This window comes from Apteryx mantelli, unplaced genomic scaffold (assembly GCF_036417845.1).
Source record: "Apteryx mantelli isolate bAptMan1 unplaced genomic scaffold, bAptMan1.hap1 HAP1_SCAFFOLD_79, whole genome shotgun sequence".
Classification (NCBI taxonomy): domain Eukaryota; kingdom Metazoa; phylum Chordata; class Aves; order Apterygiformes; family Apterygidae; genus Apteryx; species Apteryx mantelli.
In genome coordinates this window covers 835,400-847,703 of record NW_027118805.1, presented here as the reverse complement: position 1 = coordinate 847,703, position 12,304 = coordinate 835,400, and the positions used below count along the sequence as shown (strand labels likewise).

General features: G+C 49.0%; 1 protein-coding gene across 1 annotated transcript; it reads right to left on the bottom strand.

Annotated features, from left to right (window-relative positions):
* Positions 1–1,056: 1,056 nt before the first annotated feature.
* LOC136996730 (uncharacterized) lies at positions 1,057–3,163 on the bottom strand. The gene has a single exon (XM_067317563.1). It carries the CDS (start codon positions 2,715–2,717, stop codon positions 1,173–1,175), a length of 1,545 nt encoding a protein of 514 aa, XP_067173664.1. The 5' UTR covers positions 2,718–3,163; the 3' UTR covers positions 1,057–1,172.
* Between the last annotated feature and the right edge of the window lie 9,141 nt (positions 3,164–12,304).

Below are 12,304 nucleotides of genomic sequence, written 5' to 3'. Positions count from 1 at the left end.
GGAGGGAAGCCTGCAATAAGAGCGAAAGAAAAGCAGACGTTGAGGACAAAGACCAAGTTACGAGCCCCTCGCGATTCAGACACGCTTCTAGATTTACCGCCTATTTCAAGGCGCGCCTTCGGCAATTCCGTCCAATTGATTTTCCCCGAAGCCCGAGACGCGGACGAAACGCCTCTCAAAGGAAGGTACGGCATAACCGCTCTGGCCTATAAACTACCGGTTTCGACGCAGGAAAAGCACAGGGAAAGCACTAGCGTTCCCCCCAAGAAACCACGTCCAAGCGGACCGATGAAGTAGGCCCCAAGTCTGAAAGCGGACCTAAAGGAGCCCGTTTGGCGGTCGCGAGCTGGAATACGCCGTTCTCCTTCTCACTAACAACCTCCCGTAGAGACCGGCAGCTGTACAGCGCCTTCTACGCTACACGGAGGAGTCGGATAGCGGGCAGATGCCGCGTCCCGAATGCGCAACTAGAGATTTGAACGCACGGACGTAAACAAACGCCCGAGACGTAGCGGAGGTCTAGCGTATTCACGTTTACCGTGCGTCAGTTCTCCTCTGCGGACAGGCCGTTCCATCTTCTTTACTCGTTAGCTGACAGACGCCCTAGGAGAAAGCAAAGAAAGGAATGTTATGGAAAATCAGGCTCGCCGGCCTCCATAACAGGGTCCGACCCTAGGTTCCTGCTGAGGCAGAAGTTCGAAGTCAGATTGAAGAAAAATAAAATTTAATGACATATGTGTGGTAATTACAGCTCGAGCTGGGTGCCTCCAAAGAGGGACCCCGAACAAAGAAATCCCTGGGCAATTATACCCTTACAATCTAAATTCCCCACCCCTTAAGCGATAGTTTGGACCAATAGTAATAATTACAGCTCGATTCTTCCCCTTCTTCGCTGGGCCCCTTCATTGTCTCTAGGCAGGCCGCTGCTTATCTTCAAGGTTGGCTACTCCTGCTGTCCATGTAACTTCTTTATCCCTCCAGCTTGAACCGGCTCTGGGGCCCCCCTTTTACTTTTCTAAGTAAAAGTTCACAGCAAGTTCACAGCCTGAGGCCTAAGGCTTCAGCAAATCTAGCTACTAATGCTAAGCAAGTTATGCTAAGCAATTAATTCTAGACAGCTTCAGTTCAATATTCTCTAACAGTCCTCCCTTTGTTTTTATTAAGCATCCCTGCTAATATGTTAAGCAGAGTTCTCGAAGCCTTTCGAGGCGTACTATCACTCTCCATAATCTTATATACAATATGGTTGTAAGCAATAGGCATAACATGGTCAAACTTAACATAACTATTACTGGGTGCAACATGTGATTATAGATCCCTGTTGCAGTTGGTGACCATCCCAGAAGAGTCTCCCACCAATGATATTCTCCATTCTTCTTCACTCTTTCCAAGATATGGAGTATCTCTTCCGCATCATGATGAACAGTGATTAGAGTTTTTTGTCCATTATTTCGGATGCGTTTTAACAGTTGACACAGGTCATCATGTTGTAGTAGTTTCTGTACCAATGTAAGGTTCATTCCGATGGGGGTAGGTAATAAATCTTGACTTAAGGTATAATTAGATTGTATTAATTGATGAGACACAACAGGAGCTGAATAATTAAAGTCACAGCCCATAACTTTAGAAAAATTACAAACACAAATATTTGAATGATTACTTGTGTCTACAGTAATGTTATCTATGAATATAAGATTACAGAGAGTTCTCATACAGACACACCCTTTTCCAATATATACAAGTACAGTTTCAGGGGTTTCATCAGGGTGTATTTCAAAATGACAAACATTTTGTTCCGTATCAAGACAAATGTCTTGAGCTTTGATGGTATTACTCTCACAAATAAATCCTTGTTGTTTCCGTACAACACATGCGTTAACATCAACAGTTTGCCATTTGTTTCTGTTTCGTTGAGCCCATACTCTATGTTCTATCGGATAGAGTATAGTCCCGTTGTGGCTTAATCCCAGCGCAATGATCGGGTATATGGTGTATACCGAAGCATTGCGTATTGTTAAGACAAAAGCTGTGGCCTTATTATCGATGGGGTTATAAGTAAAATTGACTAAGTACCACCAGGACTGGAATTCTTTTTCAAATTTAGTTGCATTATCCCAAATTACCTTTCGAATTTCAGTGGGTAAGGTGCCCTCTTCACCTTCCCTTATGATTGCTGCTACCATAGATTGCATCCACAGTTGCGCTTGGATACAACTGAGAGCTAGAGAAACATTAATTTGGACTGCACCAAGTGCATCCACAATCAATTGGTGGTCCCTTTCGTTAATTCCTTCCCACTGAGGCAATACATCAGACAACAGCCATTGGTTAGTTCCCAGTGCTAATAGGGAGGACCGAAATGGGTGTTCTAATTTGTTTAAGTCACCTGTTGTTGTGCTCAATTTATTTACGAGTACCTCGGCATCTATACTATTTAAGACTCCCAATCCTGTTCCTATGATACCGGTTACATCTCTCCTTGTTTGTCTTGAAGAGGCGAGGGTTCGTCCACGTAGCCATGCTAACCATCCTGTATAGGACGTTCTTAGGAATGGTGAACAAGCTGGTTTGATTGTAGAGATATTAATTTGCATTAACAGTTCTATTCGTTTAAGAGACCATGATGGATTAAATAACACTTGTTGTTGACCCGTATTTTTAACTACATATGGTCCTGCCTTTACTATTATGGGAGACACTTTACTCGAGGGAGTCATTCTGGATTGATCCAAGGGAGTCAATTTTGATTGATCTGAGCTAACACAGGAGACCCAGGCTTCTATTTCTCCTTTGGCAGATACTGATATACAACACTTTTGGTCAGTTTTACACTGTTTTTTTACAGCATTTGCTTTTAGTTTCTGTCAATACTGTTTCATGTAAGTTTGCTGACATACAACAAAAGGTTAAATTGAATTCATTCGTTCCTATCCCTGAATAACTAAACCAAATTTGGTTTCCTTTGGTATTGTTTTCAGTATAATTTTGTATATCATAATTATCTTGTCTTATTAACTGTATACTTATCCATCCGGAACTTGTGTATAGAAACAATATTAGGCACATCCACGGAGCATGCGTGGTTGTCTTCATTGCTCTGTAGTGACACCTGCTGTACTCACTTCTTGGTCTGCCATTCGTGTCACGTGTGAGTGGTAAAATCCAATTCTCTTTCCCTAGGATTTTAACAGTGTAATAAGAACTTAACAATACAGTGTAGGGTCCTTCCCATTTTGGTTCCAATTTACTTTTTCGTGGGAATACTTTTACCAACACTTTATCTCCAGGTTGTATATTTTGCACTTGTATTTCGGGTGGTGTAGATTGATACCATTGAGCATATTTTTTAAGATTTTCAAACCTTTTTTGCATACCTATAACATACTGGGTTAGCCGTTCGTTCATCTCCGTCCAACAGGCTGGTCTTAGCTGGGATATAAGTTCCTGGTATAGCCAATTGATGCCCAAATAAGACTTCTGCTGGGGATAATCCTACCAGTTGTCTAGGGGTTGTTCTAATTTCCCACAGCACTAAGTTTAAGGCGTTAGGCCATTTGAGTCTTGCCTGTGTACATACCCATGCTAACTTGTTTTTAATAGTTCTGTTCTTTCTCTCAATTTGTCCTCAAGACTAGGGATGATAAGGTGTGTACAATTCTCTATGAATTCCTAGCATTTGATATAATTTCCCTAAAACTCCTGCTGAAAAGTGAGAACCCCTATCTGAATCTATAGTTTCTGGGACTCCATACCTAGGGACAATTTCTTTTAACAAGGCTTTAATCACTGCAGCCGTATCTGCTTTGCAGGTAGGAAAGGCTTCCACCCAGCCGCTTAGTTGATCAACTATCACAAGGAGATGTTTAAATCCTTCTGCTGCTGGCATGTCAGCATAGTCAATTTGTAGACGCTGGAATGGAAAATAAGCCCTTGGGCGGCCTCCTCTGTTAATCTTTGGATAAGTATCGTTAAATTTTTGGCAAGTTTGGCAGGTTGTTGTTATGCATTTCGCAACCACATGCACTCGGGAGCTGCTCAGGTTTGTAGAATACATGAGGCAACAGTTGATGCTCCTCCATGTCCATGATCATGATATCACCTATCCGTAGAAAGTAAATACCTTAAGGAAAGGATGGGCTTACCCCTGATAGTCCAAATTCCTTTTTCATCTTGAACTGCTTCCCACTTTTTCCAATTCTCTTTCTTCTTCTGTGGCACATACACAGTCATTGGGTGACCCAAAACTACAGGTCGTGTTTTTCTAATAAGGGCTGCTGTAGCTGCTATCGCTCTGATGCATCCTGGAGTGCCTTTGATTACCGCATCTAGTTGGGTGAAGTAATAGGCCACTGGCCTACGCTGAGGACCTAGTTTTTGACTGAATACTCCACTTGCTACTCCGTCGTTCATGAACAAATAATTCACATGGCTTACTATAATCTGGTAGTCCTAGAGCCGGGGCTGAAACCAACACCCTTTTTACAGATGTAAAAGCTTTCTCTTTTTCTGGAGTCCAGGTCAAAGGCTCTGTCTCCTCCGTTTTTGTTGCCTGGACCAATGGTTTGGTAAACTCTCCCAACCCAGGAATCCATGGCTGACAAAATCCTACAGCTCCTAAAAATCCCCTAAATTGCTTTTTTGTTATAGGTCGGGGTATATTGAGAATTGTCTTTACCCGTTCTGGATCAATTAATCTGTGTCTTTCCTTCAAGATAAGCCCCAAATATTTTACCTCTTGTTGACACAGCTGGAGTTTGGACGGAGATGCTCGATGCCCTTTCTCTGCAAGAGCATTACATAGAGAAATAGTGTCTTTCAAACACGTCTCGTAATCTTTACTTGCTAATAACAAATCATCCACATATTGTATTAACACTGAATGTCCTGGAAGTTTGATATCTGCAAGATCATTTTTAAGTATGTGTGAAAAAAAGAAAAAAAAAAATAGTCAGAGACCCAGTAAATCCCTGTGGTAGTCTAGTCCAAGTCAATTGTTGTCCCTTCCAAGTGAAGGCAAAAAGATCTTGGCTGTCCTCAGCTACTGGTATACTAAAAAAGGCTGCTGTTAAATCAATCACGGTAAAATAAGTTGCCCAGTGGGGTATCTGTGGTAATATAGTTGATGGGTCAGGAACTACTGGATGCGGAGCGATTACATGTTGTTTTACAACTCTTAGGTCTTGTACAAACCGATACTCCGGATTGCCATTTAGAATCCTGCCTATTCTTTTTAACTGGCAGAATCGGGGTGTTGAATGGGGATTCACAAACTCTAAGGATACCCAATTTTAGATGGTGATCATTTTGCTTTTGGATACTCTTCTCTGCTTCCTTTGGGATAGGGTATTGTTTAACCACAGGAGGTAATCCCCCCTTTGTTTTGATTGAGACTGGACTAGCTGATTTCAATAGTCCAACATCCATTCCTGAAGAGCTCCATAACTTTCCAGGAACTGATTCTAAACCTGTCGGAATTTGCAGATTAGTTAACTCTGGTTCTGATGTCTCAGCCAGAACACCCCCCCTTTCCCGCCCAACAACGGTTTACATCCAGAATTGAGTGTTTTTCATCTGGAGTGAACAAGGCTTCAAGGAGCATTTGCACACACACACACCCCCCAGGCAGGATCATATGCCCACAGTATTCCTCTTACAATTTATAACACTTTCTCTGGATCTTCCCTAAGCCTGGGAGTTTGTTGACTCCATGCAATCAAATCTTGGGGCCCCCAGGGTCGGTAAATTCGCGTTGTAGCTACCCGAGGTGCCCCGTCCGGACCTGGCGGGGGCACTCCTGGCACAGGAACGACATGCAAAGGGGCTTGAAAGGCAGAGGGGGAAGGCAAGGGGGGGTATAGAGAAGTTGAAACAGAGGATAGCGCATAGGGTGGAGCAGTTTCCACAAGCGTTTTAGCAGCTGTACTACTTTCAATACTCTGAGAAAATTTTTCTTTGCCCAACTGTCCCATACATACCAATAATCCATTTGTCCGGGGAACCTATCCTGCAAATGGTGACGCAGGAAATTTAACTCCTGATGATCAAAGGTTCCCTGTGGCGGCCATCTGTTACCGTTCTCGTTCTTACCGAGGAGGCACGGGGCCTTCTCCCCAGACCCCGGACCATCACCACACAGACACCAATATGAGGAGTGGCAAAATGGCGTTTAATGAAGCGCGTCCTGCTCTTTTATAATGCTGTAAAGCCCCGCCTTCTTTTCCGGCAGCAGCGCTCCGCCCGTTACGACCTTCCCATGTTCCGCCCCGCAGTGCCTCCCTGCTCATCCTTTTTCCTCCACATCTCCCCCTCTCCCATCAACGTTGTTTCGTTATATCGAGCGGGACGCAACAAAACACGCGGAAGTGCGGTGTGTCTCGACGGGACCGCCATCGGGTGGTTCCTTGCATTAGTAGCTTCGTGAGCGGAGCTGTGTGCTGCCTCCCCTTCTTCCGCTTCTTAACGCAGGCGATGTCCTTGTCTTCGTCGTTCAGGGAAAACCTTAAAGGCATAGGCGGGATTGCTCATTTCCAACAGACTATATCCCCCCCCCCAAAGCCCAGCCATTCCTCCAGAATTTCTCCTTCTTGTTTTCGAGCAATCCAGACTTGGCCCGCTACTTTCAGCAAGGCTTTCTTAACGCAGCTCAGTATTACACACAAGCATAAGCCTATAATTATGAGGATTAGCACAATGCGCAAGCCTTCAGCGAGCAGTCCTGTTAGCCACTGTGGTAGATTGCCAAACAGGTTAGTTAGCCATTCGTCTAATGGCGTTTATTGTGGGCTGCGTGCAAGCTTACATACAGGTGCACTTCGTTTCCACCCCTAGGCTGCGTGTCACACCGCGTGATCTTCCGCTACGCCTAGTCTACCGCTTCTCATGCAAATATCTTGTCTAGAACCTCTTTTTCCTGTACTATTAATTGATATACTCTATGCTCATGTCTATCAAGCAGTTAAGCCGTACATGCCGTAAGCAATAGTTCAGAATTAGCAAGCCGCAGCATATCGCTATTACTACTGTGAGTGCTATCAAGTCTAGTGTTATAAGCCATTTCTAGGGATGCAGTAGTGAGCTGCTCTGTGCGCCTGTGCTCATCTCCTCCAGTATGACTCTGCGGTCCCCGGAATCATGAAGCCGGCGATAAGCATCAATGCAGCCATGCAGCAGCATCCCGTCTGGCGTCGCCCTGTTCAGGATGGAATCTCACCAAGAATGATTAGTTACACCCCAGACCCTCCCGTACGTGCATTTAGGTCAGGTTTTATGCATTTCATTGGAACCCATCTTATCTGCTCCTCCCGTTTTTCCGCAGCATACCCTCTTCCCTGTGATATCCACAAGAGAAGCAACGCTGTGGTCCCTTTCTCATCTGGTCGGCTATTAGCTGCCAGTCAGTGAATGGTATGGACTTGGCAGGGGCCACTCCCCTTTTTGCTCCGCTGAGCAGGTCCCTCTGTTTTTCGACCTCCCGCCTTATTTCCTCTAATGCACGCAATAGGGTGTCGACCAGGGATGTTGTTACTTCTTCTCCGCCCTTCGGCTTCCCTTTCGGCTGTGTCTCTCCTATTGCACACCCCCGCAGCCTGCGCGTAACTTCTCGCAAGCCCCCGCCTTCCTCGTCGCTGCTATCTTCTCCGCTCTCCTCCTCAACCGGCAATCTCACCCGAACCTTCCTCCCTCCTTTCAAGGTCGAACTCTGGTCTCTCTGCTCTGATGGGCCGTTACCCTTCCTCCCTCGCTGCAGTGCCTGACTCTCCCCGCCTACAGCACCCTCCTCTGCCGGGGCCCACGGCAGCAGGGTCCTATCTTCCTCACTAAGCGTCTTCCTCAAAACTGCGCCAGGCACGCAGTCCTCGGGTTCGGTCCCGTCGACCCCCCATCCCTCTCTGTCTTGTGCGAGATCTTGCCAGGGATACACCGGAGGCGGCTCCTGGGATTCCACTGGTAGGATCACTGGAACCTCCCCGCCTCCACTCTCCCGTTCTTTCGCCGGGGCCTCCCTCGCGCTCCGCAGGAGCATTCTTATCAGCCCCCACACCTTTAACTCCCTCGCGGATCCCCCGTTCATCGGGAACTCCGCCAGCGCTGCTGTGCATTGCAGCCACAGTTCCTCCCGCAGAATCTCCATAGGAGAAGTAATCGCTCCCTCCTTTACGAGCCTCTCTACACACGCTCGTATCGCGCTCGCCTTCAGCGGCGCCCGCCATTCCTTGGCGCAGGCCATTACTACCTTACATATGGCCTCCATAGTTCCGGATCCGGATCCCTTCCTCACGCTCCCGGCGCCTGCGCCGGCCGAGCCGCCTCCTCGGTATCACGTCGGGGTCACCACTTGTTACCGTTCTCGTTCTTACCGAGGAGGCACGGGGCCTTCTCCCCAGACCCCGGACCATCACCACACAGACACCAATATGAGGAGTGGCAAAATGGCGTTTAATGAAGCGCGTCCTGCTCTTTTATAATGCTGTAAAGCCCCGCCTTCTTTTCCGGCAGCAGCGCTCCGCCCGTTACGACCTTCCCATGTTCCGCCCCGCAGTGCCTCCCTGCTCATCCTTTTTCCTCCACAGCCATCGTTCTGCCGGGTTACCATCCTTTGTCAGGAACAGCCAATCCTCCTGACATAGTTGGATCAACCCCCCCCCCCTTTTTTTTTTCCTCTTAGGTTCTTGGTACCATCAATCTTACTCTAGTTTTGCAGAATTTCGGCTAAGGGCGTCCCCTTTTCTATGCCGAATTTATTTCCCATATTGAGTTCCTGAAAAGTGCATCTTATGCTGATCAGGCAGCACGCTTCCTTATAATATACCTTTTTTTTTTTTCTTCTCTCTCAGCAACACCAGAATTTAAATTTTCATTACCCCCTGCAGCCGGCATGATTACACTCTCTCACTCTCACTCTCTCTCTCTGGGAACCGCACTCACACCACCTGAGTCTTTAACTGCTAGGACTGCCGTCCCTTCGCAGTGGGCGGCTCTGTCAGCCAACGGGTGCCCCTTTCGGTTCCCAGGTCATACGCACTCACACCAGTCACAGTACCGGTATCCACACTCACACTAGTCACAGTAACTCTAAGTTAGTCTTGCGGTGCGCCTTACGCTGATCAGCCTGCGCACTCCCCCCTTCCGGCCGGAGTGAGACGGGACTCGAACCCTCTCAAAACCTGGGCGTGGGACTCGAACCCACCCCAAAACCTGGGAGTGGGACTCGAACCCACTCCAAACCTGGGCGTGGGACTCGAACCCACCCCAAAACCTGGGCGTGGGACTCGAACCCACCCCAAAACCCGGGAGTGGGACTCGAACCCACCCCAAAACCTGGGCGTGGGACTCGAACCCACCCCAAAACCTGGGCGTGGGACTCGAACCCACCCCAAAACCTGGGCGTGGGACTCGAACCCACCCCAAAACCTGGGCGTGGGACTCAAACCCACCCCAAAACCTGGTACGCCTTACGGTGATCAGCCCGCGTACCCCTTACAGTGCACTTTGTTACCAAACCAGAATTTAGAATTTAGGCAGGAATTTAAGACTCACCCTCTCGGTGCCTCCCGTTGCCAAAGATCCCAGGTGAACTCACCCGATGGCGCCAGATGATCGTTTGGAGACGAGAGGCCCCGACAGTGGTCACCTAGGGTCCCATCTGGGTCGCCAAACTGTTATGGAAAATCAGGCTCGCTGGCCTCCATAACAGGGTCCGACCCTAGGTTCCTGCTGAGGCAGAAGTTCGAAGTCAGATTGAAGAAAAATAAAATTTAATGACATATGTGTGGTAATTACAGCTCGAGCTGGGTGCCTCCAAAGAGGGACCCCGAACAAAGAAATCCCTGGGCAATTATACCCTTACAATCTAAATTCCCCACCCCTTAAGCGATAGTTTGGACCAATAGTAATAATTACAGCTCGATTCTTCCCCTTCTTCGCTGGGCCCCTTCATTGTCTCTAGGCAGGCCGCTGCTTATCTTCAAGGTTGGCTACTCCTGCTGTCCATGTAACTTCTTTATCCCTCCAGCTTGAACCGGCTCTGGGGCCCCCCTTTTACTTATCTAAGTAAAAGTTCACAGCAAGTTCACAGCCTGAGGCCTAAGGCTTCAGCAAATTTAGCTACTAATGCTAAGCAAGTTATGCTAAGCAATTAATTCTAGACAGCTTCAGTTCAATATTCTCTAACAAGGAAGAAATTCAAAAGGAAATGAAACAGATCGGAGGGAGCCTCAAAGGCTTTGATCCATCCCCCCAGGCAGCCGAACCACCTTCGCAAAGGCACACCTCAAAAGACACGTCCTTCCGGGATCGCTGCACAGCCCAGCCAGAAAAGAGGAACAGAAACAAACAGAACGAGAAGGCTGCAGAGGGGGACGGAGGGCCGGAAAGGAGCCTGCTGTCCAGCGATGGTATCTTACCGCTCCTTGCGCGTTAGCAGCCCCTTTCAGATGCTTAAGCCCAAATTCTCTCAGCCCTTAACAGCTTCAGTACCCGCGGCACCTAGTTTTTCCACGCTCTCCAGTCTTCCTCGCTCTTTCCCGTCTCGGGCGAAAAGCCTCCCAGACCCCGTCTGCACTTACGCGCTTCCTTAAAACAGGATCGCCGAAATCAACCGAACGGGCTGAGCTGCTCCTCTTCCGCTCGCCGGCCCTCGGAACGTCAGCCTGCAAACGAATCGGACCACCGAGGTCACCGGCAGAGTCTCCTTTCGGAGCTCGGCCCCCCCCAAGCTTTAACGACGGTTTCCCAAGCGGGGCAAACGCAGGGCCTCCCTTCGGCCCCGGAACGGTTTTTATCGCGGGCTCCCAAGTCGCCGTTACGACACTAAGCGGCAAAGCAAGGCAAAGACAGCTGGGGTCGCAGCTTACCCACCTAGGCACGAAAATTCTTCTTTGAGGCCTCCCTCGCTGCTTTTGCCAGGTAAACACACCAAAACAAAGCTCCCGACAGGCAGCTGAGGCTTCACATGGACCTCGGGGCCCCGCTAGCAACGGCGACGCCGGAGCCGCCGGGCTACCAGGCGCTATTCCCCCCCCCTCCCCTCCCCTCCCCTCCCCTGCCGGCCCGCGAACCGCGGCTTATTACTCACGAGTCCGGGAAGGACGCCGCCGACCTTCCCGCGGCCGAAGGCTCCTCGTCAGGAGCGGGCAGAGAACCTTTCCGCCGGCATTCGGAGTCTCCCGGCCGCTCTCGACACCCGATAACTTGCCGAGAAAGGGCTGAGGGCGGGAGCCTGCAGTTCTTCACGGCAGCACACAGTCGTTCCCCGATGTGCCGAACGCCTAGCATTAACACAATTTAGAAATACAAAAATACCACCGCTACAGGGCGCAAAGCCAAGCTGAAATTTCGGCAGCCAAAGCAAACCTCTGCGCGCCCGACAGAACGAGCCACGTGCATCGGCGCCTACAGCTCCTCAAGGCTAGCGAGGCCTCGTGGGCGACGTTCCTCTGGCAGGCTGCGCAGCTGAACTCCCCCGTGTCGCCTAAGAGTCCGTGACGTGACGTATTCAAAGCTCAGCAGAAATTAACAATCCAAAGTTGTTTCTAAGCACAAAAGCGGATCTACTACACGAGAAGGAAGGAGTCCTAATTCCGCAAGGCTTTACCTTTTCTTCGAGCTGCCGTCTTCCTGCTGCCCCACATACCATTGCCAGGCAATTAACCTGGGGTCGCGCTAAATGAGCCTTCCTGAAAGCCACCTCTTCGTTTTACAATTCGCACGCTTGCCTCTCCCTCTCTCTCTGGCCACCTGACCGCCGTTCCCCGAAGACGGGAATTTGCCGTCTTGGAGCTCTTAAAGCACGACGCTTCACAGATGCAGAGAGTCATGCGCACGGAAACGGATGGACGCAGCGTCCTTTCCGTAACGCGTACGCACCTTCCGTTAGATGTCGCTCATCTGTTATTCCGATCGCTATTACCGGCGAACCTTCCTCACCGGGAGGAACGGGCTTTCCCTTTCGGGGCGACGGAGACGGCTCTCGCTCGGTTCCCTTTAATTTTATTACTTCGGCTCGCTTACGTTTCTCTGTCTCTTCAGCTTCAGCCGTGGCAACGAATCTAAAAATTAAATATCCTATCTTTCCTTTTCTACGTACGCGTGTACGATAACAAAACAAAATACAAACGACCGAAGCAAAACTAAGGCAGCTACGGTTAACAAGAGGCGCAGGGCAGCAACGGGTCGCTTAGTCCTCAGCGCTGCCTCCGGGAGGGAGGCCGAAAGAACGAACGTTCCGCATCAAGAGTTACCTTGGTTACCCGGGCCAGAACGCCTCCTACTGTCGCAGCTTCTGGGGAGATCGAGGGTCCGCTGC

What these genes read in the sequence shown, in the direction of transcription:
- LOC136996730 (XM_067317563.1), bottom strand. Translation starts at nt 2,717, where the DNA reads ATGACTCCCTCGAGTAAAGTGTCTCCCATAATAGTAAAGGCAGGACCA.